This window comes from Lissotriton helveticus, chromosome 7, assembly GCF_964261635.1.
Source record: "Lissotriton helveticus chromosome 7, aLisHel1.1, whole genome shotgun sequence".
Lineage (NCBI taxonomy): Eukaryota > Metazoa > Chordata > Amphibia > Caudata > Salamandridae > Lissotriton > Lissotriton helveticus.
The window spans coordinates 227939479-227963061 of record NC_136068.1 but is presented as its reverse complement, the minus strand read 5'-3'; the positions used below and the strand labels follow the sequence as shown (position 1 = coordinate 227963061).

The following is a 23583-nucleotide window of genomic DNA, read 5'->3' as shown; positions in this document are numbered from 1 at the left end:
AGGCGGCTGGCAGGCAGGCTGAGGCGGCGCTGTAGCGGCAGGGAAGCGACCTACCCGAGGGTCAACCAGTGCAGGGCGATGGTGGCTGGTAATTGTTCTAGTCAGAGAAGCCCCTGTGCTGGGTTTGAACCAGGTGCCCAGTAGAACATCCGTTAAGGCCTTGTTAGAAGCCAGCAAAGGTTCCAATGAGGAGACACCAGGCTGCAGGACCATCAAGACATTAGTCTTGACTGCAACTGGAAAGGGAGGGAGACTCAGTCTACTCAGGTGTTTGCGGAACGAGGCCTAGAACACAGAGGCTCCTTAGTCTCGCTGCGTGGCAGACGGGCGAAGTCAAAGCATGCTTCAACTTCTTGTGGTGCCTCTTACCTGAGGACTTTGAGCCCCTGGAGCGATGCTCGGACCTCCCTCTCGACCGTAGCTGGCCACGAGGTGTGTGGCCCATGAGCAGCTTCAGGGACCACCCCCTCAAAGCCTTCGGCACCATGGCCCAGCAATCGCAGCAAGACTGTCGTGGTCACGCTCCAGGCACCAGAGACACACGAGGTGGAAGACTTTAACGGATATGGCACGGTGACAGGAGTCACACAGCTCTAATCCAAACACCAAAAGGAGTCAACAAAAAGCAGAAAAAACTGTCAAAAAGTGACAGGGGGTAGGTCTCGTCAACAGATCGGTGAGGAGGAAGGGGGGGTTGGTGGTGTCAGAGGTTGTTATATTGATGACAGGCGTCATGGCGACAAACAAGATATAACACAGATAACCAAAGCCACCAAACGGTCTGCAGGGGTACTGCTAAAAAAAAATCTTCCAGATCCAGCCTGACTCATGGCAGTTCAAAGGTAAGAAATCTGCAATTAGATGTCTATCAGATATCTCCATGTAGGGGAATCTGATCAAAAAGAACTGAATGCACTGCAAACAATACAGACTTATAGCACTTGCCTTTATACAGCCCAGACTAAGCACTTTATCTTCGTCCCGGAGGTGTGCACTACATGTTTTATTTTTTTTAAGGTATTTTAGTCTTGTGTTTTCAGATGAAATCCTTACATGCATTACCCATTTAATTTTTTAGAAGAATTAGAGTGGGTTAAATGTCAGGTGGTGGAGCATGTGAGTACATGAAAATTATTGGTGGGGTGAATGGCTAAGGTAGAGGAAGATTAGAAGATGGACAGCCTTCTACAATTTATAGTTCATTGCCATCCCAGAGACATGATAAACACTATGATTTCATCATTTCAGGTTCGTTGCACACAATCAAATCTATATTCACCAATACCATGTTAAGATAAGAGTTGGAATGGCACCCGCCAGCTACATCCCTCAAAATGCATGCCACCTATCATGGTCCCCTTCAAAGCAAACATCCTATCTCACCAGACAACATTGGCTCATTCTTAAAAGAACCTTTAAATTGTTATGGACCAATCCAAATACTTCAACCTGCCCCCCATTCTACTTTGTGATTTCAACATCAATCTTACAATCCCATCAGCAGAAAACATTCTCCGGACTACTGAACACTCAATACCTGCACACACAAAAACACAACCACTGGACCTCATCCAAATGTTTGAAAAAAAATTGACCCCCTCCAATATACACTGGTGTCTCTAGCTTCTCCCCTCCCCCAAAGTCCATTGCCTCTACAATCTCAAAAATAGGTTCACAACTTGCAGCCTACTTTCAGACAATTTTACAATAACAAAATTATTTACTGGTAGTAGTTTTGCAGCTTGAAGAATTGGTTTTATTCACTTGCTGTGCATTATTCCACCAACTAGTGGTTGGGTCTGGAATAGTCTCCTTGTAGACTTTGGTGGGCCACAGCATATGAGTTTAAACTTTTGTACAACACTAAACGTATGCCAAAGAAATCTCAGCAGTCAATCTTTAGATTATTTTTCCCTCATTTATGCTAGTCTGTTTGTAACTACAGCTCAACTGGAGAAGGGCGGGTCGCATGTGAATGCAGAACATGCTTCAAGCTGCAAAACCACTCCTACAGGCAAGTAACCATTTTGTTTTGCAGTGTGAATGTTTTCTGTCTTCACATGCTGTACATTGGACAGCTAGATTTCCTCCTGCGGTTAGGCTGGGTCCTTTAGGCAGTGTGTTAACAAATGTTTCAGCTCTGTCCCACTGGTGCTTCCCGGTTGATCAGGATACCCACTCAGTAATGTTTTGTGCGGCATCTATCTTGTTCAAAGTGCCTGCAGTTTCTCATGACAGTTCATTTGGTGACCAGGGACCTCCTTGCGTGTGCAAAACACTGTTCTTTCCTGAGTTTTGTTCTTTCCAAGTAGTACATAGTTGCCCTTCAGAAATCTAGCATGTTCAACGCTCTGCCTGCGTTTTAAGCTCCTGAACAATACTGGTAACCGGATAGCATGCTTAATGTGGAACTTTGACATATGCACAAATGTTGTGCCCTCATTACTAATTTTGTCTATGTATCCATAGATATGTTTCCTGGGTGGTGAGCACTTGCATTTCACTGCCATTCCTTCGTGACGCGATAGCAATGAGGAATGCAGTCTTTAGAGCGAGGAATTGGAGTAGTGCATTGGCTCAAAGAGTGATGCATTAGTAGCACAAGTACTACATTCAGGTACCGCGTAGGCATGGTCCCGCTCTTTTGAGGTGGCACTTTCTTTCCCTCCAGGAAGCATTATACCACTGGTGTGTGATGTTGGGAGTATGGGGTGGGGAAGCACAGGCCCTAGCATGCCTCTTGTGAATGCTGCATAATCTGGTACGTGAACTTTAGCGGCATAGGAGAGATGCTCACCCAGTAGGTGGTATACAGGGTCCAGTCGGTTTCTTGCCCCCACTGCCTTCCCAAGAGCATGCTTCACATCAGCTAGGTGTACTCAACCTTTTGATGCATACGGAAGACATTAGTATTAGCACAACAGCAGTTTACTACTAGGTAATAAACTACACCACCTCTTGAATTTCATAATGCTAAAACCACCAATTCAAATACTTACATTAGATTACAAGAGCCTACTGGCATGCCCACCTCATTCTTTCACTTCAGTTTTTACTTTTAGGAACCAGGTTCAATTGGACCAGATACACACCCACAACTCCCATTCATCCTCCAAGTTGGGCAGCTCTGTGCTAAACATCAAGGATTTCTATAAACTGCTGGAAATTGTTTCAAGGGATTCATGGCACTTCACCAAAACCTCGCTTCCCTCTAAACCTACTACACACCTCCCAGAACCTGGTCTAACAACTTACTGGTCATCCACAATTTGCTGATCATTCACAACCACAATGAACAAGTTGATGTCTTGATCGTTAAGGCTACCCTTTATAGGACAGTCACACCCACATCCGGATGCTTTCAAACAAGTTTAAGTCCATTTAATAAAACTAGTGGGTAAGCCTACCAAAACGAGCTAAAGACAATACCAATATTTGCTCTCCCCATTAATCAGCATACCGAAATTTGCATCCGTGTTCAAATGCTTTAGTCATCCCTGGTTCAACGACACGTCATTATATCCAACACTGTGCCAATATGTGCATTCAATAGAATAGGAGTGTGCTGGTTAATAAATCCTATCTAGTCCTCTTCCTTTCAAATACCACAATTTCTATTCCTAGGTTCAACACTAACTTCACCTGTTGGGATACTGCCTTAAATCGAGCCCAGATGGTCTTTGACGAAAAGGGTTTTGACCTCCATACTGGTTGAATCCTGCTCTAAGATTTTATGATCAAGGTGAGCCACGAAAAGTAGACTCCTCAAATATGCGATACTGCAACAGTCCTTGTAGTATCATCGGCCGTAAGGCCTTGCAGAACTTTTCCAAAGCTGAATGTGAAGTGCCAGTGTAGGGCCCTAGGTGTAGATGTGTAACCAATGTTGGGATAGTGATTGTAGGAGACTAAAAAGGATCAGGCAAAGCTCGACTTTTATTCTGCAACTTCACCAGTCTGGTTAAAAACATGTGCGCCACCGATTGAGGCTTCTTATGTGGTCGACATGTTTCTTGATGGTTGTCAGAAAACCATCTCTGGCTATTCTTCAGAACCAAAGAGGGGAAATGTAATACACAATGATTGTAACGATTGGAGCGAATGTGATCCAAGCAGTGGCATAACCTTAGTAATATATCACAAGACCCTGATTAGGTTGGCCTTCTGAAACCCAACTAGGGTAACTCTTTAAGGGTTACTTGTGTTCCTCCTGGTGGTGGTCTAGAGAGGCACGCTACATTACAGCGTAATCATCCTGGTGATAATTTCACAGCAACCTACCTGGTTTCCAGTGCCTCAGATAGGGTGGGTTGCAGTTGTAGTACAGTTCCTCCTGCCAACTGGCAAAAACCCACATTTGAAGCATCCATCGACACATTGGTAATTTAAGAGGTTTGTGCTCCTTCCTTTAGGATAGCTCTTGCTGTTTCCCTCTTAGCGGCATTACTGGATCTTATCCCAGAGGATGACATGCCACAATAGCAATCATAATGACCTTGTTAGACCTGTCTGCCTTTGGGTAGTCCCTCCTAATTTTTATTTATTGTGTCCCCTTTTTGCCCCTGAAAACCTTTTCAATCTTTTTAGGTCCACTGGATTTTTTTGTGATGTTGGCAGGGGTTAGATGCTCTTTTGCCCCCACAGTTTTTACCTGAAGCCTAGGTGCCTTCCCTGACTAGAAGTGAGGGTTACACAACATGGTGGTTTTCAACTGCCCTAACTGCCAACCTTTGAGAAAGCCCCATAGGATAACAGAGACCTTCTAGAACCTTCTGGACGCTACTGGACCCTGGGAGGTCAGTCTATAAAAGGGCAAGGGAGCCATTTTGTGCAGTCCAGTGAGCTTGAGGAGAGGCAGTGGTGAGGGGAGGTGGACGCGCAAGAAGTAGTTAGTTTGTCAGAGAGATAGACAGCATCTTCGTGAAGACGTCCCCCCCCCCCTAGCCCCTGACCAAACCCTCTTGTTAGATTTTGTCATCTGAGGGAATCGGCTTGGCAACTGCTGTTGGCCCCTTGCGTCCCTCTGACCCCATGTTGTCCTAGCTGCTGTCTGAGAAACCCCCCCCCCCCTCGCTAGACCACCTTACCGGTTGCCCAGAGGAAGAGACTGGAGCGAGCTGTGACGCCCTGCGCTGCCCAAGGAGCCTCTGGAGCGGAGGCGAGTGTTTGTGGAGGCGGTGCCGGGCTAGGCGCTTGAGCATAGAAGCGCTGTTCCTCGCGCAGACTCAGGTGATGCGGCCATCGGAGGTGTGAGCCGGGGAAGCACCGGGCTCCACGCAGGCCCAGAAGCACTGGGCGTTTGATAGCCCGAGTGAGGCAGCGCTTGGTAGAGACGCTGCTCTCCCGCGCCTGTGCAGTGTCGCGAACGACGAGTGAGGCGGCGCTTGGTAGAGAAGCTGCTCTCCCGCGCCTGTGCAGTGGCACGAACGTCGAGTGAGGCGGCGAAGACAGCACGGGTGACTGAATCACCGGCAGCCCCAGACCGGCCTTCCCTCGGTGCTGGCGTGAGTGCGCTGGACCTGTTGTCCGTGGGAGGAGCCGCCGGGAGAAGGGAGCTGGAGGTCTGTTCCCGCGCCTTGCCCAGATCAACCCCAAGTAAGGTGGAGGAAGGGGGGAGATTGTTGAGTGACTGATGAATCAGCCGAGAGGCCAGAAAAGAGTTCACTCACGCCCCCTGATACCTTGACTACCCTTCTGACTAACCCTGACAGAGTGGAGGAAGACTGGGTTGGAAAGTCTTCTGGATTAGAAGTACAGAGGAGTAAGGGTAGCAGGGAGATACCACAGTGCTGGAGAAGAGAACTAATAAAGCTGGGGGTTGAGGTATAAGGTGGGATTCTCTTAACAGAGGCGGAGGGGAAGAAGAATCCGTGACTTCACCCTGTGCTAACCTAGGAACAAGTTCTTTAACGGAGCGGTTTATAACATTGCATCTGACAACTGAAAACCTGGAGTTACTCACCTATGGTGAGAAAGGTGTCACACAGTGGTTAATACGATAACATTCCAGGGTCCTATGGCCTAGAAATTCCCATAGTAGTAGACTGGAGTGGGTTGAGCTTTAATGAATGAAATTGTTCTTTTATGGAACCATAATACCTCTTTTCTTGTGTGGGCAATCTATTGTTGTAAGAGGTACTAAATCTGAACGTTAAGAAAGTGCATCCTAGATCAATTCACTGTAAAAAGACTATTAAGCTACTAAGCTGAGTTCTACTGATGTTACAGGATATGTGTGAAAAGAGCGGGTAAAAATGTAGTGTATTAAATTGTTGAACTACAGAGGAGAGAGAAAAGCTAACAAAGTATTTTTATAAAACAGCTCATATTTAGTGTCCTTATTTTTGAGTGGTGGATGTCTTGTTACTAAAGGGTGTGACGCAAACTTAACACATGTACCTTTGAGTTAGGCCTTCCCACTTAGTGCCAAGCTACCTTATGTGACTTGGGGTTCCCTAGGTCCAACAGACCTAGAATCACAATGGCATCTTAACTGAGGTTTCTGTCAGAAAAGAATTCCTACCCAAATGGTCAATAAATTTCCTATCCTTGTCTAGTGAACCGGACAATGGAATTGTTGGTCTCGGTCCTTTGCTGAGCTGCTGAAGCAATTACTGAACCCGGTCTAGTAGGAACAGTGAGGTAAGCCAGAGCTAAATCCGGACTTAGTATTTCTTTTGCATACGAGGCATCACAGCTGGAACAGTAGTAAGTGTCATCATTAATTTCAGACCAGACAATCAATAGGTATGGATTAACATACTTGAGGTTGTTCTTTAAAGTCTTCTGAAAACATGGACTCATGGTTTATTGGCAAGTTGAATTTCTGGACAGCTCTTCCAATTAACAAATGAAACGTCGAAATATCTGTAGCATCTTGTGAATTTGGTCCATGGTTTCCACTTGGGGCAACAACATCCGTCATATATCAGTGTCTGGTGGTAGCTCCGCTTCCTCTCCTACATCTGAATACGTAAAACCATTAAGAGTACACATAATCCATGTTATCTCCATGTAGCAACCCCTTTGGCATCGAAGGTTGTTGCGGATATTGCTGCTTAGCAGCTAAAACTGGTAAAGGTGAAGCTGAGGTAGCGGAAGGATAGGAGCAGCAGGTAACCCCATGCTAGAAGTATCAGATGGTTGCTGCAGCAATAGTTTAGTAAAAATATCCATAATTTTTACAACGTTGATAAGCCATTGGCAGTTAAACTACATCCTGCCCTCTGAAAATACCTACCTGGCTTTGGCCTTAAATCCATTTGAGAACTTCCAGACTTGTACTCCTGTTTACACACTAACTGTAGGACTCCTGTCCCAGATTTTGAAAAGGACTTTATTGGATGATAGCTTATAGCCTAACAACTGGATGTGCAATGTCAGTGAGACAAGATCACTAGCCTATTGTTGACAGAACTGCAATGATTGCTCTGTAGGCACATCCACCAGTCTTAAAGTGAAAAAGCATATCCTACAATGTTATTCGCTGATTTAACAGATCCCCAACGTTGATGCAGCCAACGTTATGGGCACTGTATAGTTAGTCATGGGTCTGATCAGCAGTTGACAGAATGGTCTTCGCAGTCTACAGCATGCTGAATGTAGACAGTGTCTTCGACGGAATGCTCGACCAACAGTATGGTCATCGACAGGGACTCTAAGATCAAGGTCGACCAGTTTACCTTTGAAGATTTCTTCTTTGCCACAGGCGAGTTTCTAGAACGCTTAGACTCCAGTTAGCCAGGAGAAGAGGCAGCTGCATGCACTACACCAAATAAATCATGGTCGGGAACCTGAACAAGTCTTATTGCACGCTGCCTTCTTGAAGAAAGGAGGCAGGGGAAAAAACTGCATCTTAGAAATCTTTCAACCCACTGACTAAATCTTACAGCCACAAGATACAGGTTTTAAACCGCAATCTTCTTTGGTTTGACAAGTAACTGTTCCCATGCCTGACAAAGATCTTCCTGGAATTGAAACAATCTTTCCCAAAAACCAACCCAGTCCAGTAGAGCTGCGTCAAACCAGGGCAGACCAAATTGGAAACAATTCCTGGCTCACTGAAAGGTTAGAGCAGAGCTCCAAGAGTGGATTCAATTAAACACGATGTGCAAGAGAAATCTGATAATCTGATCTATGGTGGCCTGTAGGGAGGCTTAAGCATTGGCCGAAGTTTGGGTTCTTTCAAATGAGGTGGATGGGTTACTATACATACTGTGTTTCAGGCCTAAGGCCTTTAGCACTCTATACTATATGTGGTATATTTTTGTACTGCTATTTAATAGGCCAGAGATTCCCACTCCTACGACAGGGAAGGATTCAAGCATGTCAATATATGAAATAATCAATGTTATTGAATTCTGCAGTGAAGACAAATGCATGGTGTCAGTACAGCACAAATTTTAGATCGGTGCCTGAAGCTGGCAAACTCAAAGCATTTTGTGGAAGGGTTAAAGTAGACAATGGAAGCTGGTTGTGAGACTTACCCAACAATTTTACAATTGTCAGTCTGTCTACACAATCGGGGAAAATATTTGGTCACATGTTTCACAAAACAAATAGTAGCTGCATAAGTAATCTTGTCAAAAATGACTTCAAAAAGAGTAGAGCTCAAAGGAGCTGACAACTTTGCACCTCAATAGCAAAGAGTCAAACAGGCGTTTCCGCGGACAAAATAAGGTGGCTAGGCTACATAGACTAAGTGTTACAAGGCAACAAACCCCACAGCAAGTGACGGAACAGCATGTTCTATGAAATCCCAAGTTATGGAAAAATGCTTAAATGGTCTTGCTAGATGCCACTATAGGAAGTATCCTAATCTGCTAAAGTACATTAAGACCATACAAGTATAAAAATCTATTAATTTTATTTGTTGTATTTCTGAAGACAATATTAACAAGGACAATATTAACCATCTCTGAAAGCAAAACATTAAACATACACAGTGAAACAGGCATCTAGGAAACAGTTAAGAATTATATAGCCTCCTCACAGTCAGACAACTCAATCGCTTCATATTCTTTGCCCAATTACACCAAACAGGACTTTACAATGTTAATTATATACAGTGTATTTACATAGATTGGCATTCTTCCTTCCCATTCACAAGTGACAAGTGCAAGGACAACCATAGCAGCCTAACATGACGGAAGTACAGATTATTGCACTTTACCAAGTACAATGAGATAACGCAAGTCACATTAAAGGTCAGAATACAGCCCTGAAAATAAGATCTTTTTTTTTTTTTTTTAAGGACACTGATTGACAACTACTTATGTGCTTGAATTTCAGCTCAGTCTGCTAAAAGTCAACTTTGGAATGCTGCAGGAAATGCTTTCCACTGCCAATAATTGTGATGAGCTTGTTCCAGCAGGTGCAAATGTGTGCAAGATTATGGCCCCCTGTTTTAAGATGGGTCACTGTGAAGGAGTTATAGAATTCCTTTGACTTGTGGGACGCTTAGAGGAGTTTGCTACAATCCACGGGTGTTCCATCACATCCTTTAAAGGCAGCCTTTGGTATGGATTATGTTTCAGCAGCTTTGAGATCAGGTCACGAGCGCCATCAGAAACAGATGAAGGAAACTGATATTCAACCTGAAGAAAAAAAAAAAAAAAAAAAAAAAACATTAGCATCTCTAAACTTTTGCTTCATAGAAAAAGTAACCAGCGCACTTCAGTCTAGTACTATTGCCACCACTGCATTTAACTAGCATTCCTCAAAGTGAGAATGGCCCTACCGAGTCAGTTTTTCAAACCAGCTTTGTAGGAAAGTGCCCTTTCTGTATGTTTGCTCCCAAACTTTTTGCCACTTACCAGACAATTTGACTGAGTGACCTGGGTGCCTGCCAATCAGGTTCCCAGGGCCTGCGTTTTCCATAATCTGTACCATTGTTTCCAAAATTGAGCCACTCTGGCCTACCTGTAAGCTCCATAATAAGGGTTACCTATGGTTCCAAGGGCCTGGTACCCAGGGAAAATCCTATGAGGTCTGCAGTATGTATTCTGCCAGCTTCAGAGACTTCACCACAAACCTGCACCACTGCTACTGCAGCGTGCGCGTTGTGGTGCAGCTAAAGTCGACATGGCACACATTCCTGTGTGCCATGCCGGCCCAGAACTGCATGAGGCCCAAGTCAGTCATCCTTAAGGCAGGGTGCCCTATACCTCATGTGTGGACCCATCGTCAAGAGCAGATAGGTCCCTATAATACCCAAGGACATTCTTAGATAAGTGCCCAGTTAAGCCATCATGAGTATATGGATTAAAAACCAGTCATTAGAAGTTTCCTAGCATCATAATGGCCTTTCTGAATCCTGTGATGCAGATTTATTATTCAGAGAGGTTATTTTTATTTATTAATCCATGCACTCAGGGGTCTCTTCTAGAGGGTACCACCCTGAAGAAAACCAACTGCACTGCTGGTGGGTTCCTGACTGATAAACACCAGCCTGCCACCATGAGACTGGTTATTGGACCCCTGGGGTGGGAGCTTTTGCTCCCTGGGCCTAGAAAAAGGCCTTCCTGCGAGGAGATGTTCACACCACCCCAGATTAGGAGAGCCATCTGTGGCAGGGGAGCTTCAATGCAACCCAGAGCCTCTTTCATCAGAACCACCTCCCAAAAAGGTTTGCTGCAGAAAAAAATATAAAATAAAAATCAGGACAGCCCAGGTGTGCCCACCCTCTGCCTCAGATGGGGGAGGCAAGGTGAAGCCCACACTTCAGTGCCTGCCAACTTGTAGATGTTAGTCATGCTCCAATCAGGGTCAGGATTTGTGCCAAATCAAAGTGTAGTGAGCACACCATGTAAGGGTGTAGACACCCCAAGAACAGTAGCCCATTGGCTACTATCTTGAGACCTCTAAACCGCCCCCTTAATACAGTATTTAGAAGGCAGCCCAGAACCCTGAATTTACTATTGATGACTTAAGACTGGAATTCAAAGTCGCAACAGGGAAGACTCCAGGTCCAACTGACTTGCCCGCAGCCCCATCGGCCTGCCTACAGCTCCACATCCCCCTGTAAAGAAAACAACGGCCCCAAATAAAGATCAGCATCCTCCTGACTTGAAGACTGGTCCCCTGCTTCAACAAAGACTCTGGACTACAAGGACATTGGCTGTGTCCACAAAAGACCAAAACCTTACAAAACCAAGAAACCCTGTTCCTGGACTTCTCTGCACTTGCAGTCCATGACCAGTGTCCAGAGGGTCCACCGATCCATGAGTGTTTCCCCAGTGGTCCCCATCTCCAAACCATTGAGGGTGTCACCTCCAAGGTCTTGTGTCGACTTCTGCAGCCTCTTCGCACCAACCTCCCTCCACTGCAACAGGTAAGTGCCTTCCAGATGTCGAAAGTCCCCCCGTGCAGTCTCCAAACTTGCAGCCTGGTGACCAGACCCCCGAAGAGCCCTGACGATGTGGAAAATATCTACTTACCTGCCCAGCTGTTGGTTCCACCCGGAAAGTTTCCTGGACCGAGCCTACAGCCAAAATCTGAAGAACACCTCCATAGAACATTGGGCTCCCATCACCGTCCAAGCACCCTGCACCGAGCCACTGGTGGCGTATTCTTTGTGCTGACTTTGGACCCCCTTTGCCTTCACCTTAAACCCAGGAGCATGCCTCTCAAAACCATGGCCTGCCCGTGAGCAGCCACCAACCGAGGTGTCCCCTAGCCCCATTGACTAACCTTGGCGCCCTAGTGCTGCTGGAGTGCCAACCTGAACCTTGGTTCTAACCTCCAAAACTCATTTACCAAAACGGTTTAGTTACCTGCAAACTTAACATCATGTTTTTCCCATAGGATTGCATTATGGGTTCTCTGAAAAATGTTCCAGGTGTTGACTGTCTTTTATTGTAGATCAATGTCACCCCCGCCCCCGTTTGAGGTAAACATTGTACAAATGTAGTCTGTATTAGTACTACCTTTACTATCACCCGTGCGTTAAAGGCCTAGAAACATTTGTTGTTAATGGAATCAGTTTGCCTCCTACATCCTTTGTTCTCTGGATTTTCAAGTACCCAACTTCAGTTTGCATTGTCCACCATTTGAATTGCTTTCTGAATTTGCTTATGAGAGCTACTTAGTTTCAATCCCCCTTCCTCTATCTGGAGACGTCAGATTATAGAGAAACTCCTTTTCTGGTCTCAAGAAACTTGGCCAACATGCACTGGTTTCAGCACAAGTCTCTCCTGGAGGAGGCAGTCTTCTTCTAGCTTCAAGCCGTTGGCATCTGCTGCTCTTTTGTATCCATGCCCAAGAAGACATCAAGTGACCTTGTCTAGATGGGTACGAGTCACTCAAGAGAGAATCACATTGTTTATTTTCTCCATCCAGGCTTTCCTCCTCTGGGGATATGTCTGGCTAGTCCTTAAACTAGGAAAGTCCTGCAAGATATTTAGAGTTCACAGGGGTAATTATTCCTCCTGCTTTAGATTTTTTTTAGTGCGAGTTTTGTTTGTGCTACCATTTTAGAGTTTCAAATTTCCAATCTGCAGCAGAGTTACACGTTTTAAAATTTTAGCCAAGACTTATGTCACCTTGTCTCGGTTTGGTGCAAGTCAGCATGGCACGTTTCCTAGCTGGAGTTAGTATTCATTAAAGGTGAAGAACCTATAAGGGAATATATTTGAAGAGAGGACTAATGACTTTAGTTTCTTGCCTACTTACACCACATGGACTGCAATTTTGGACTTTACCATCTGGGACTAGTCATTTTGGCTCAGATATGAAGTTCCTGAAGTGTTGCAGGTGTTTGACTCTTTAATAGTCATTTTGCAGAGCGGTGTCCGTAAGAACCTTGATGTCTGGAACAAATTATGCAAAACACGACAGCCTTGCTGCTCCCCTCGAGCATCCATCTCTGCTGTCCATTCTTAATCAGACAATTCAAGGTCTCAACGAGAAGTTACTTTTAGCTCTAGTTCTTAACTGGTGCTGTGGGTTTATGCTCAATATAGCATGGTATTGACAGAACACTAACAAAAATCCAGAGGGAAAATTACCTTGGAAATGCGCCGGTAGGTTTCCTGATGTGAGTCAGCTTCAAAAGGTGGCTTTCCAACAAGAAATTCATAGCACAGCACACCAAGACTCCAGAGATCCACTTTATCGTCATGCATTTTACCTTCAATCATCTCAGGAGGCAGGTAGTCTAAAGTACCGCAAAGGGTACTTCGCCTAAAGGGAAAAAAATAGGCAATCTATGGGAACTTATTGAAGAAACCAGCATACATGATTGTAGGGTTTGGATGGAGTAAATAGTTTGAAGTGATTAAGACTGAAAAATCTAATCTTTCAGCATTGTTCCCAATCAGCCAACCACCTCATTGTTTGAAAACGCTGCCTTCCTGTATATACACTTAAGAATGCAAGGCTTTGCCAGCAATTACTTCTGTTGATCGAAAGAGTAAATCTTCTTTTATTGTTAGACCGAAAAAAAGGACACATTTAACACCTGGTTCTTTAACTAGACACTTGGCTAAAGTGCCATGAAACCCAGGTCCTGTACAACTGAATCACATTAAGAGCAGCAACTGGCTTTGACAATCTGTTCCATAAACTAGAAATGTAGTGCCTGGGGAGGAGGAAGAAAAAAAAAAAAAAAAGATTTGGGAGGGAAGATTGAAACATGAAAGTGGTTTTCCAACACTCCAAAATGAATGACCGAGCAAAAAAAAAAAACAATGGTTAGAAGAAATGGTCTATTTTGACAACTCCACTCAACGGACACCCAGGAGACTGCTTAAAAGGTCTGCCCATTTAAAAATAATGTTCAATTTAAAACACACAAAAAAACACTACACCAACAGCAGCATACAGCCTCAGAAAAGGGATATTATCTAATCTGTCTAATAAAGCCATGCAACTAGTTCAGCTACGTTCACTAGATAACGGGACTCACTAAGTACTTGCTGTGAAGACGTGCCTGTGATGGGCCACAGTTTAATTAAATGTTTATTGGATTAAAGAGCTGCACCAATGAAGTGATTTTACTACTGTTAGATTTTAAACAAAGTTTCAAACATCAATTAGCAGCATAAGCAACTTGGTGCCGATAGTGCAAAAAACTGCACCAGCAAGTATTTGGTCAATATACAAAAGCCACAAAGGTGATCATAATGAGAATGAGAGCTAAGAACAGGTGTATATGAAATTTTTTGTATTTAATACTTCACAAGATAAAGGGTACAAAATAGATAGCACTGTTATAAGAAGTACATTTCATGTATATCAATCAGAGAGAACTTCTATTTAACAATTCTGGACACTTTTCTACCTATTTACAATTGATTTACTAATCCAGAAGAAAAAAGCGTATGTCGACGTTTCGGTCATCATTGTTGAGTTGTTGAGACCATCTTCAGGACAATGAAAATCATATCTTGAAAACCCTCCAAAATTTGGAAAAAGGCTGTCACAGATATTTCGTTTATCCAGTCCCTTTCGTGTTCAGTGCATGCAAAACGGTCAAGTAAGGGTGTAGTCGCTTTTCCGGCTATTTACTGGTGGGTTAAATGCGATCAGTAATGTCTTACTGCGTAAAGCACATGGCAAAGCGTGTGCCGATATTAATTGTTTTATGGAAAACGGCAGATCTGCTGTGCAAAGATCTTCGCAGGGCGTCTTATGCTGCTTTTATATTTATTTAAAGGAGACGGCAGGTCTGGCTCGAAGTGCTCAGAGAGTTGTCACCACATCAAGGTTTTTTTTTTTGCTGTGTAGTCAACCCAGTTATCGATTATCTTATTAGATTAGTGTTCTGAGTTGATCTTTCTTAGATGTTCCGGCATGGTGTTCCACAGAGTGGTGGTTTTGACCGTGAAGAAACAGCCCCCGGTCCTGGCCTTTGCAAATCGCGGAGGGACCAGAAGATTTTGGTAATTTGATCTTAGTGCTCTTTTATTGGTGTATTTTCGGAGCCTATGCCCCAGATAATGCGGTCCAATATGGTTCATTGCTCTATGTTTTATTTATTCAAAGTTTTATATAGCACGAACAAGATCTTTGCAGATATCAGAGCGCTTTACAGAAACAAGGGGTAGGGGCAACAGGAGGGTGAAACCAACTATTGGGTAAAATACAGTAGGCGATCGTGAGTGAGTAGCAAAATAGGATAGCAAACAAGTAAACAAATAACAATATAATACCAATAAACGATCGGTGCGAATAATACACTAACGGTGCAGAGTCATAGATCCAGCAATAATAAGAGTTCATGTGAACTTGGCCATAAGGATGGCTTTGACCTCCTTAAAAAATGCAGTGGAGGAGATAAGTCTTGTTTCAGGAGGGAGTGCATTCCAGATCCTGGGTGCCATTCCTGAGAAGGAGCGTTTGTATGTTTTTTCCTTCCGGAATCTTCGAGGTTTCAGGAGGAGATTTTTTGTGCTTCTATTGGATCTCGAGCCACCAGATATAGTCAACTTTTGAGTGAGGTAGTTGGGAGACTTGTGGTGTATGGCCGAGTGTGTCATACAGGCAACTTTCAGCTGTATTCTGGCTTCAACAGGCAGCCAGTTCAGGGATCTCAGGTATGGGGATATATGCGAATGTTTTCTAGAGCCCGTGATGAGTCTCGCAGCAGCGTTCAAGGAGGCTCTTAGGGGAGCGGTTGTTGAAAGGGGGAGTCCGCTGAGGGCCACGATTCCGTAGTTATGCGAGGGATGACTAGGGCTTGCACAGCAGTTTGGAAGTCCTTAGCTGGGAGGAAGGGTTTAAGTTTCCTCAGTGTTGATTTGGAAATTAGCTCCCTTAGTTGCTTTGCTAATGTGCTGCTGCATATTGAGGTTGGCGTCAAATGTGATGCCTAAGGATTTCGCGGATTCCACAATAGTGGGTTGGACATTGAGGGCAGTTAGGTGATTGAGCCAGGTTTGGGTGATGGCGATTCTCAGGAGGTGAGATCAGAAGGAACTCAGTTTTCAGGGCATTTAGTTTGAGGTGATTATCGGCCAGCCATGATTGGGTGTTACTGAGTGTGGAATTCAGAATTTTGATGTCTTCCGGGGATTGTAGTTTGAGGTACAGTTGAGTGTCGTCGGCATACATATGGAAGTGTACATTAGATGCTTGCAGCACGGTGGTGAGTGGTTCCATGCTGAGGTTGAACAATGTGGGGGATAGGGAAGATCCTTGTGGGACGCCTAAAGTTGCAGGTACAGCTGAGGACAGTACGTTGTTGATCTTGAACTTCTGAGACCGGTTGTGTAGGAAGGAAGTGAACCATTTGAGAACTGTCCCGGATAGACCCATTCTGGTATATAACAGCTCCAATAGGTTCTCATGTTTGACAGTATCAAAGGCTGAGGAGAGATCAAGAAGGATGAGGAGGCAGGAATCATTGAGATCAAGGATTTGGAGTGCGTCATCAATTATGTGCGTCATAGCTGTTTCCGTGCTGTGTTTCGCTCGGAAGCCTGATTGATGAGGGTTGAGGAGGTCAAACTGATCAATGTGTTTTGTCAGTTGGAGTTGTACGCATTTTTCCAGCAGTTTGGCCAAGGTGGGGATATTAGTGATAGGGCGGTAATTGTGTAGGTCAGCCGGGTCAGCTGTCGGTTTCTTGAGTATAGGCGTGACTTGCCCAACCTTGAGGGAGTCTGGGATGAGTCCTTGCTGAAGGGAGCGGTTAATGATTTTAGTCCAGAGTGGGAGGAGCAGGGGGGTGAAGTCTTTTACTGCATTGGCAGGTAGGGGGTCTATGCAGTGATTAGAGGGCTTCAAGGTGCCGAGCAGTTTGTGAATTGTTTCTTCAGAGTAGATGTCAAAGGATGACCATGATGCGTTGTTTTTAGGTTGAGTGGTGGTCATGCTGATGTGGCTGGAGTATCGGCATATATCAATGAGTAGATCACTTCTTAAGTTATCGGTCTTTAGCTTAAAGAAAGCAGAAAAGTCTTCACAGTGTGGGATATCGCTTTCTGTGGTGTTTGCTTGTAAGGGTTGCATCTTGGTTTGAGTGGACTAGTTCGAACAATTTTCTCGGTCTGTTTTTTGCTTGGTCCAGCTGGTGGCTAAAGAAGTCAGATTTCGAGCACTTGATTTTCCTAAAGTAGGCATTTCTCTTGTTCTTAAGTGTTTTAAGGTGCAGTGCTGAGGGGGCAGATCTCCAGTTACGCTCGGCCATTCTCATAGCACGCCTGTCTTCATTGAGTCTACCATCATACCAGGGGTTCGAGTTCTTGGTGGAGACTCTTCAGTTGCAGGGGGGCGGCTTCGTTGATTATTGAATTCATAGAATCGAGGTAGAGGTCGGTCAGTGATTGAACATCAGAGGCGCCCGAAGGGGGAAGGAGGAGACTGCAGGTGTGGGGAGGCAAGGAGTTAGGGTTAAGATTCTTCATGGCCCTTTTCCAAATCTTGGATTTGGTGGGTTGAGCCGGGTTAAGTTTAACTTTTTCATTGATGAAGAAGGTGATAATGTGGTGGTCTGACCAGTCACAAGGTTGGATCTCCCCCAGTTGGGTAGTGCCCTCTTTGGCGATAAGGTCGAGGATCGAGCCTTTGTCGTGTGTCAGGCTGTTGCAGATTTGGGCGAGGTCAAGCGCATTAAGGAAAGATTTGAGACTATTCACCACTGCGTCTTTCTGATCGTTCCAGTGGAGATTGAAGTCACCCAGGTAGATTTGAGTGATCTGCCGACCGGCGTTGGATGAGATCGTGTCCATGAGTTGTTGGGTGAAGGAGAGGTTGTCCCCGGGCGGGTGGTAGAAGACATGTAGAGAGCATACAGGTTTGCCCTCGCTTGAGATATCAAGGCAGAAGAGTTCACAGGAAGTGAGGGAGGGGGAGGTGACTTTGGTAACCGAGAGGTTGCTCCTAAAAATGCATGCGATTCCCCCGCCCGTCTTGCCGGACCTGTCGAGTCTAATGATGTGGTAGTTGAGGGGGACTAGTATGTCCATTATAGGTGTAGAATTTTCAGTTAGCCACGTTTCAGTCAGTATGGCTAGGTCAAGATCCATTGATCCGATGAGATCCGCGATATCGGAGGAGTGTCTCGGGGCCGATCTGCAGTTGAGTAGGATGCATTTGAGTCTGGGGATGAGAAGGGTGGTCGAGTGTTCTAGAGAGAGGGGGATTTTTCTGAGATTATTGGGGTCGGAGCTTCTGTTGCTTAGAGTGGGGGCCTAAGGGGATTTGTGGGAATTGTGGGTATGGGGTGGTGTGTGTGTGTTTTAAGGGACCTGGGGCATATGAGCTGAGGGTGCATAAGTCGTAGTCCGAAAGGGTGTTGGGGCCGCGACGGGGGAGATAGGTGTGATTGCGAGCGGGGATAGAGGGCCAATGCGGGGAGTATTGATTGAGAGGGTCTGTGGGGCGGGTGGGCGACTTTTTGGATGGGTAAGTGGTGGTAGGTAGGGGGTGTCTGATTAGAAGTTCTTTGATGGTGTGGAGATCATCTTTGACTTGTAGGAGGGTGGATTATAATCATGTCCAGAGTTGGATTGGGGATGGAGTTGGGATGAGAGCCGTGGGTGATTGGTTGGATAGGGAGCTGGAAAGGGAATTGGGGGGCGGGGGAATTGCTAGCGTAAGTGCAAGGCTCTGCATTGATAGTAAGTGGAGTGACATTCAGTGGGTGGGACAGGTTGTGGGTGAGGGGTGTGGATGAGGCAGGGGGGAGGTTGGAGTCAAAGTTGAGGACGCTGGAGGGGGGCAGCGCAGGTGGGTTGAGGGATGAGTGTAGGCTGGAGACGGTGGGGGTGCGAGGAAGGTAGTGGGGGCTGAGAGTGGGGGGAGGGGAGAGCGGAAGGGGGGTTAAGGTGAGGGAGGTGGTGTGTTCTGTGAGTCTAGTTGGGAGAGTGGGGTAGTGGGGAGAGAGAGAGGGGAGAGAGATGTTCCAATGTAAAGACTGTACTCTACTTTTAGTCTCACTGGTAACCAGTGAATGCGGAGCAGGCGGGGAGTTATTCGGTGACGCATTGGAACATTACGTACCAGCCTAGCTGATGCATTCTGTATAATCTGCAGCCTTCTGAGTAGGTACTCCGGAATTCCCAAGTAAAGGCTATACGCATAGTCTAGTTGGGAAGTGACCAATGTGTGGCCCACAGACTTCCTACAGTCAATTGGAAGATAGTGAAGAAAGCTCCGGAGAGCTATTCGCTTCCAGAAGCACTGCCCTGAGACAAGTGCAATTTGCACTACAATTGTGTATCAAACTTAAAGCCCAGATTCCTGGCAGAGGTAGCTGGGCACGGAGGCTGATTTAGCTCAGCCGGCCACCAAAGCACTTAATTACTGGAATCCAGGACCTCCCCCACCCCGCTTCAATTTAAAAGTTACATATTTATAGAACATTTTAAAATCTTTAATTTATAGTTTACTTCTATGCAGTCATGGACCCCCAAGGGCTTGTAGACCATAGTTTAAGAACCACTGAGCTACTATACTCCTTTAGTGGTACATAAAGCAAACATTGAACCACTATGCCCAAATCATACTAGTTTTTAGGTAGCTCTGCTTTGCAGCAGAAAAATGCTCACCTGACACGTATGTTGCAATAGTTAGAGAATAGTTTTTTCTATATTTACCACTGTCTGCTGTTCCCAACTAAGAATTGGTGATCTTTACCCAAATATTTTTTTTAGTATTTTTCTCAGAATTAGATCTGGCCTCAAGCTGTTTTTTGGATAATAGTGTTCATAAAGGACCATTCTATTTTGTTGCAGGGTCTTCGTACGTAGAGAAAGGTTCTACCGTTGGGAGTGGAAAAAAAACATTCAGAAACCCTACTAATCTGTAACCAGTGACTATTAAACTAACAAAAAAAACCTTACCGGGATGAGGGTGCATGCACAGACCAACCAAAGTCTGCAATCTTCAGCTCTCCATTTGAGCCAAGCAGTAAGTTCTCAGGCTTGATGTCCCTGTGAATGACCTTCTTCGAGTGGCAGTAAGACAGTGCATCTGCCAGCTCTGTGATGTACTGAAGACAAAAAAAAAAAAAAAAAAAAACTTGAGACCACAGCGACCATTTATTCTGTACAAAATCGCTTTAAGGCTTGGCAATACACCACAAAGTAACACCATCAGTGAAGCAGGAAGCACATACTGGTAAGCACACATGCCAACTCCCACTTCTATTGTTGACCAGGAATAGCTGACAATATAAGCATGGCTGAGGACTCCTGTTAGTGAGAATTGTGTTAACTTCTTGCTTAAAAACTTTGAATGTCATGATGCAGCTTCTAGTGATTAACCAATCATTTTGAAACAGCGGGAACTTTGATGTTGAGACCAGCTCTTTAACTACAAGTCTACAGCACTAGTATATTCATTAATCTTTGGGCTGCCAGTACTTTAAAAGCTTGGTCAGTTCAGTTTTTCACTGGGTTAGAAGACTCAAGGAGCAGGTAGTTTTTCTAGACTGAGGATACCTGAAAATTGTGTTAAGAACCTAGAGTTCCCTGGGGTGACATGACTACAACACACAATTAATTGTATCTACTAGGACTGAACCTAACCAGGTGTGCCAAGGCTAGAAACTTGATGTGTATTTAGTTACAAGCTTTGCTGCCGTTTTTTTGTATGAATAAAGAAAGCTCAGAAAGATGGGCATGAAGTCCAAGCACAGAATACCAAGAATATCAAATTGGGACAATCAGCTCATCTGACACTTATCTAAATCCACAAATAGTCTGTGCACAGAGATTTGTTTAGACAGGTTCCCTGGTTTGCCTCAGCTTCCTTGGTTATTCACAAGTCTCCAAAACTTCAATTTTGAGGCCAGCGAGATCGCAAAACTGACACCAATCGTTAGCAGTCAGATGCCTTAAATTTCTTTTCAACTCTGGTTAAGGGCAGGGAGGGGACAACAGAATGGTTACTTACTGGTAGGAGTTGTTTTGCAGCTTGAAGAATTTTCTAGATTCACATGCTGCGCATTATTTTGACATCTGGTGGTGGGGTCTGGAAACGTCTCTTTGGTGGAAGGCTACCATTTGGGTTTAAACATTCCTTGTGTGACAGAAAACATATGCACCTGAAATCCAGACGCAGGGACCAGCTTCAGATTATTTTTTTCTCTTCCTTTGAATGGCGCGGTTTAAGTGGAGTATGTAAATTCACCTCTAGTGGTGGAGCTGGGAAGCATGCGAATCCAGATAATTCTTCAGGCTGTGCATGGATTTCAGCGGTTTAACTTCATGTGGATCTGTTGGATTTCTTAGAGTGTGCATGTGCAAACAATGTTTCAGTACTCTGTCCCACTTCTGCTTCTTGGTTTATTTGAATGTACATGTAGTGGTGTTATATGAAGGTATGTATCGATACCCATGTAGTAGCTGCATAAAAATGTACTAGTGCTACGCTGCCTAGGATGGCTAGTGTTGCTACCTATGCTTTTTTACAATATTGTATTATTTGTACTATCCACCTTGCAATTGTTCCCTTGGTGACTGGGAGTACTTTGCTAGCATGGGCGAAGAATACAAACTGTTCTCCTTTCCGGATGTCCTTTGTTCTCAAAATAATACATAATTGCCCTTCGTGCATCTAACATGAGTAATGCTCTCTGCTTGAGTTTTAAGATTTTGAAAAAAAAGACTGCCAGGTGGATTGGTTAACATTTAATTTTGATCAACTTTAGAACAAATCTTGGATTGTTGTTCCCATTACCTCCATGTCCCCATGTATCCATAGGTATGCCTCTTGGAAGGAGTGATTGCATCTCTCAAAGTGCTAGCCACGAGAAAGTTATGAGAATTAGGAACCGGTGTGCATTCCACATTGGTTCAAAGGATGAATTCATCAGCTGGGTGAGTACCACATTGAAGTTCCATGTAGGCATTGACACGCTTCGAGAGGGGTGCTTCTTTCTTCACTCCTGGGAACGCCTTCGCCTGTGGTGAAGAATCTCCTACTCAGTGTATGCAACTATGGTTGCCAAGTGGACTTTGATAGAGGCATAGGAAAGCTTTTAGTCTAGTAGAGGAGTCAGGAATCTGACCTGTTCCAGCAATAAATGGAAGATAATTCAGCTAGGTGTAAAGTTTACTGGCTGTTGGCCACCTTGCTTCTTTAAGAATTTCCTTCGACCTTCTTGACAACTTGAGGTGCCAACATTTTAAGTCATCAGGGACCATGCTGCAAGGTTGAGGTTTAGTATCGAGTGCCACACTTGTCAGTCCTGTATTGTTACTAGGTCTTGTGCTGGGAGTGGGATACATTGCCAATGGGATATTTCCATGAAGTCGGAGAACCAGGTCTGTCAACCTCATTGAGAGGCTATCAGGATCCGGTTGACTTGTTCCTGTCTGCACTTCTGGATTACCTTCGGTATTGGTGCAAAGGAACAAACAAATCACCTGACCACTTCGACAGAAGCTGCAAAAACAAATGGACGTAATGCGGAACGAATTAAACATTCACCTCCAGTCAAGAGATCTGGTTTAAATCAATCGTTCTTTTGCTCACCATGCCACTCCAGCTTGGAACCAGCCATATGCACACCAGTCTGGACTTTGGTTCTCATGGGAGCAGACCAACTCGAACTGCCATTCCAGGTCCTCCATGGACCCGAAACAAGCATCCTGGGATAGACTTTTTCGCAACACACAAGAACACACACATCCTTGCCTCCACGGACTACATCCTCCTCAGGGACCTGAACTTCCACCTCAAGAACAACATCGACGACACCAACTCCACCACCGTGATCAACAACCTAGCCAACCTCGGACTCCGACAACTCATCACAACACCCACCCACCCACTCTGCCGGTCACAAGCTTGACGCCATCTTCTCCACAAGCCCCCAAGTCTCCTTCAACCACACCACGAACTCCACTGGACCGACCATCGCTGCATCCACTTCACCTTTAAGAGAACCACACACCACCGCACCGAACAGATGCCTCGCCGCTTCTGGAGCAAAGTCACCGAAGACCAGCTAACCACCACCCTCACCCAGAGCCCACCCGCCACCCCAACCGACCCAGACACCGCCGCCCGTAACCTCAGACAGTGCATCAACGACTGTGCCAACACCCTCGCCCGATCAAGAAACCCTCCAACAGTCACACCTACAAGAAAGTCAGCTGGTTCACTGAAGACCTCCGGGCCTCCAAGCAAACCTGCCGAAAGCTGGAGAAGATCCGGCTCCATGAATCAACACCGGACAGCCACGCAGCCCACAAAAACGCCACCCGCAGACATCAGATCCGCCAAAAGAGCCTCCTTTAAAGACTGCCTAGACAACAACGCACACAACAGCAAAGAGCTCTTCAACATCGTGAAGGAACTCTCCAACCCCAGCTCCAACACCAATGACGTCCCACCCTTGCAAGACCTGTACAACTCGCTGGCCACCTTCTTCCACCACAAGAGGCAGACATCCACTGAGACCTCCACCCCCACGACCACCATCCGCCTGCTCTTCTGGACCAACATCAACAACACCATCAAGATGATGAACACCATCCACTCCGGATTTCCGTCAGAGCCATGCCCACACCACATCTTCAACAAAGCCAGCACATCCATCGCACCCCATCTCCAGAAAGTCATCAACACCTCCTTCGAGATAGCAACCTTCCCGGAGAGCTGGAAGCACGCTGAGCTAAACGCCTTACT

The 23583-nt window shown here is 45.3% G+C and overlaps 1 protein-coding gene across 6 annotated transcripts in view; it reads right to left on the bottom strand.

The window, feature by feature from the left end:
* Nucleotides 1–8849: 8849 nt before the first annotated feature.
* AURKA (aurora kinase A) overlaps nt 8850–23583 on the bottom strand; it is a 223395-nt gene continuing 208661 nt past the window's right edge. For all 6 annotated transcript variants that reach the window (XM_078652011.1, XM_078652012.1, XM_078652013.1 and 3 more), the window contains 3 exons: nt 19788–19936; nt 13008–13182; nt 8850–9596 (listed from right to left, as the gene is read on the bottom strand). In XM_078652011.1, coding sequence (XP_078508137.1) covers nt 9417–9596; nt 13008–13182; nt 19788–19936 — 504 coding nt within the window. In that variant the 3' untranslated portion in view covers nt 8850–9416. The remainder of the gene's footprint in view (nt 9597–13007; nt 13183–19787; nt 19937–23583) is intronic.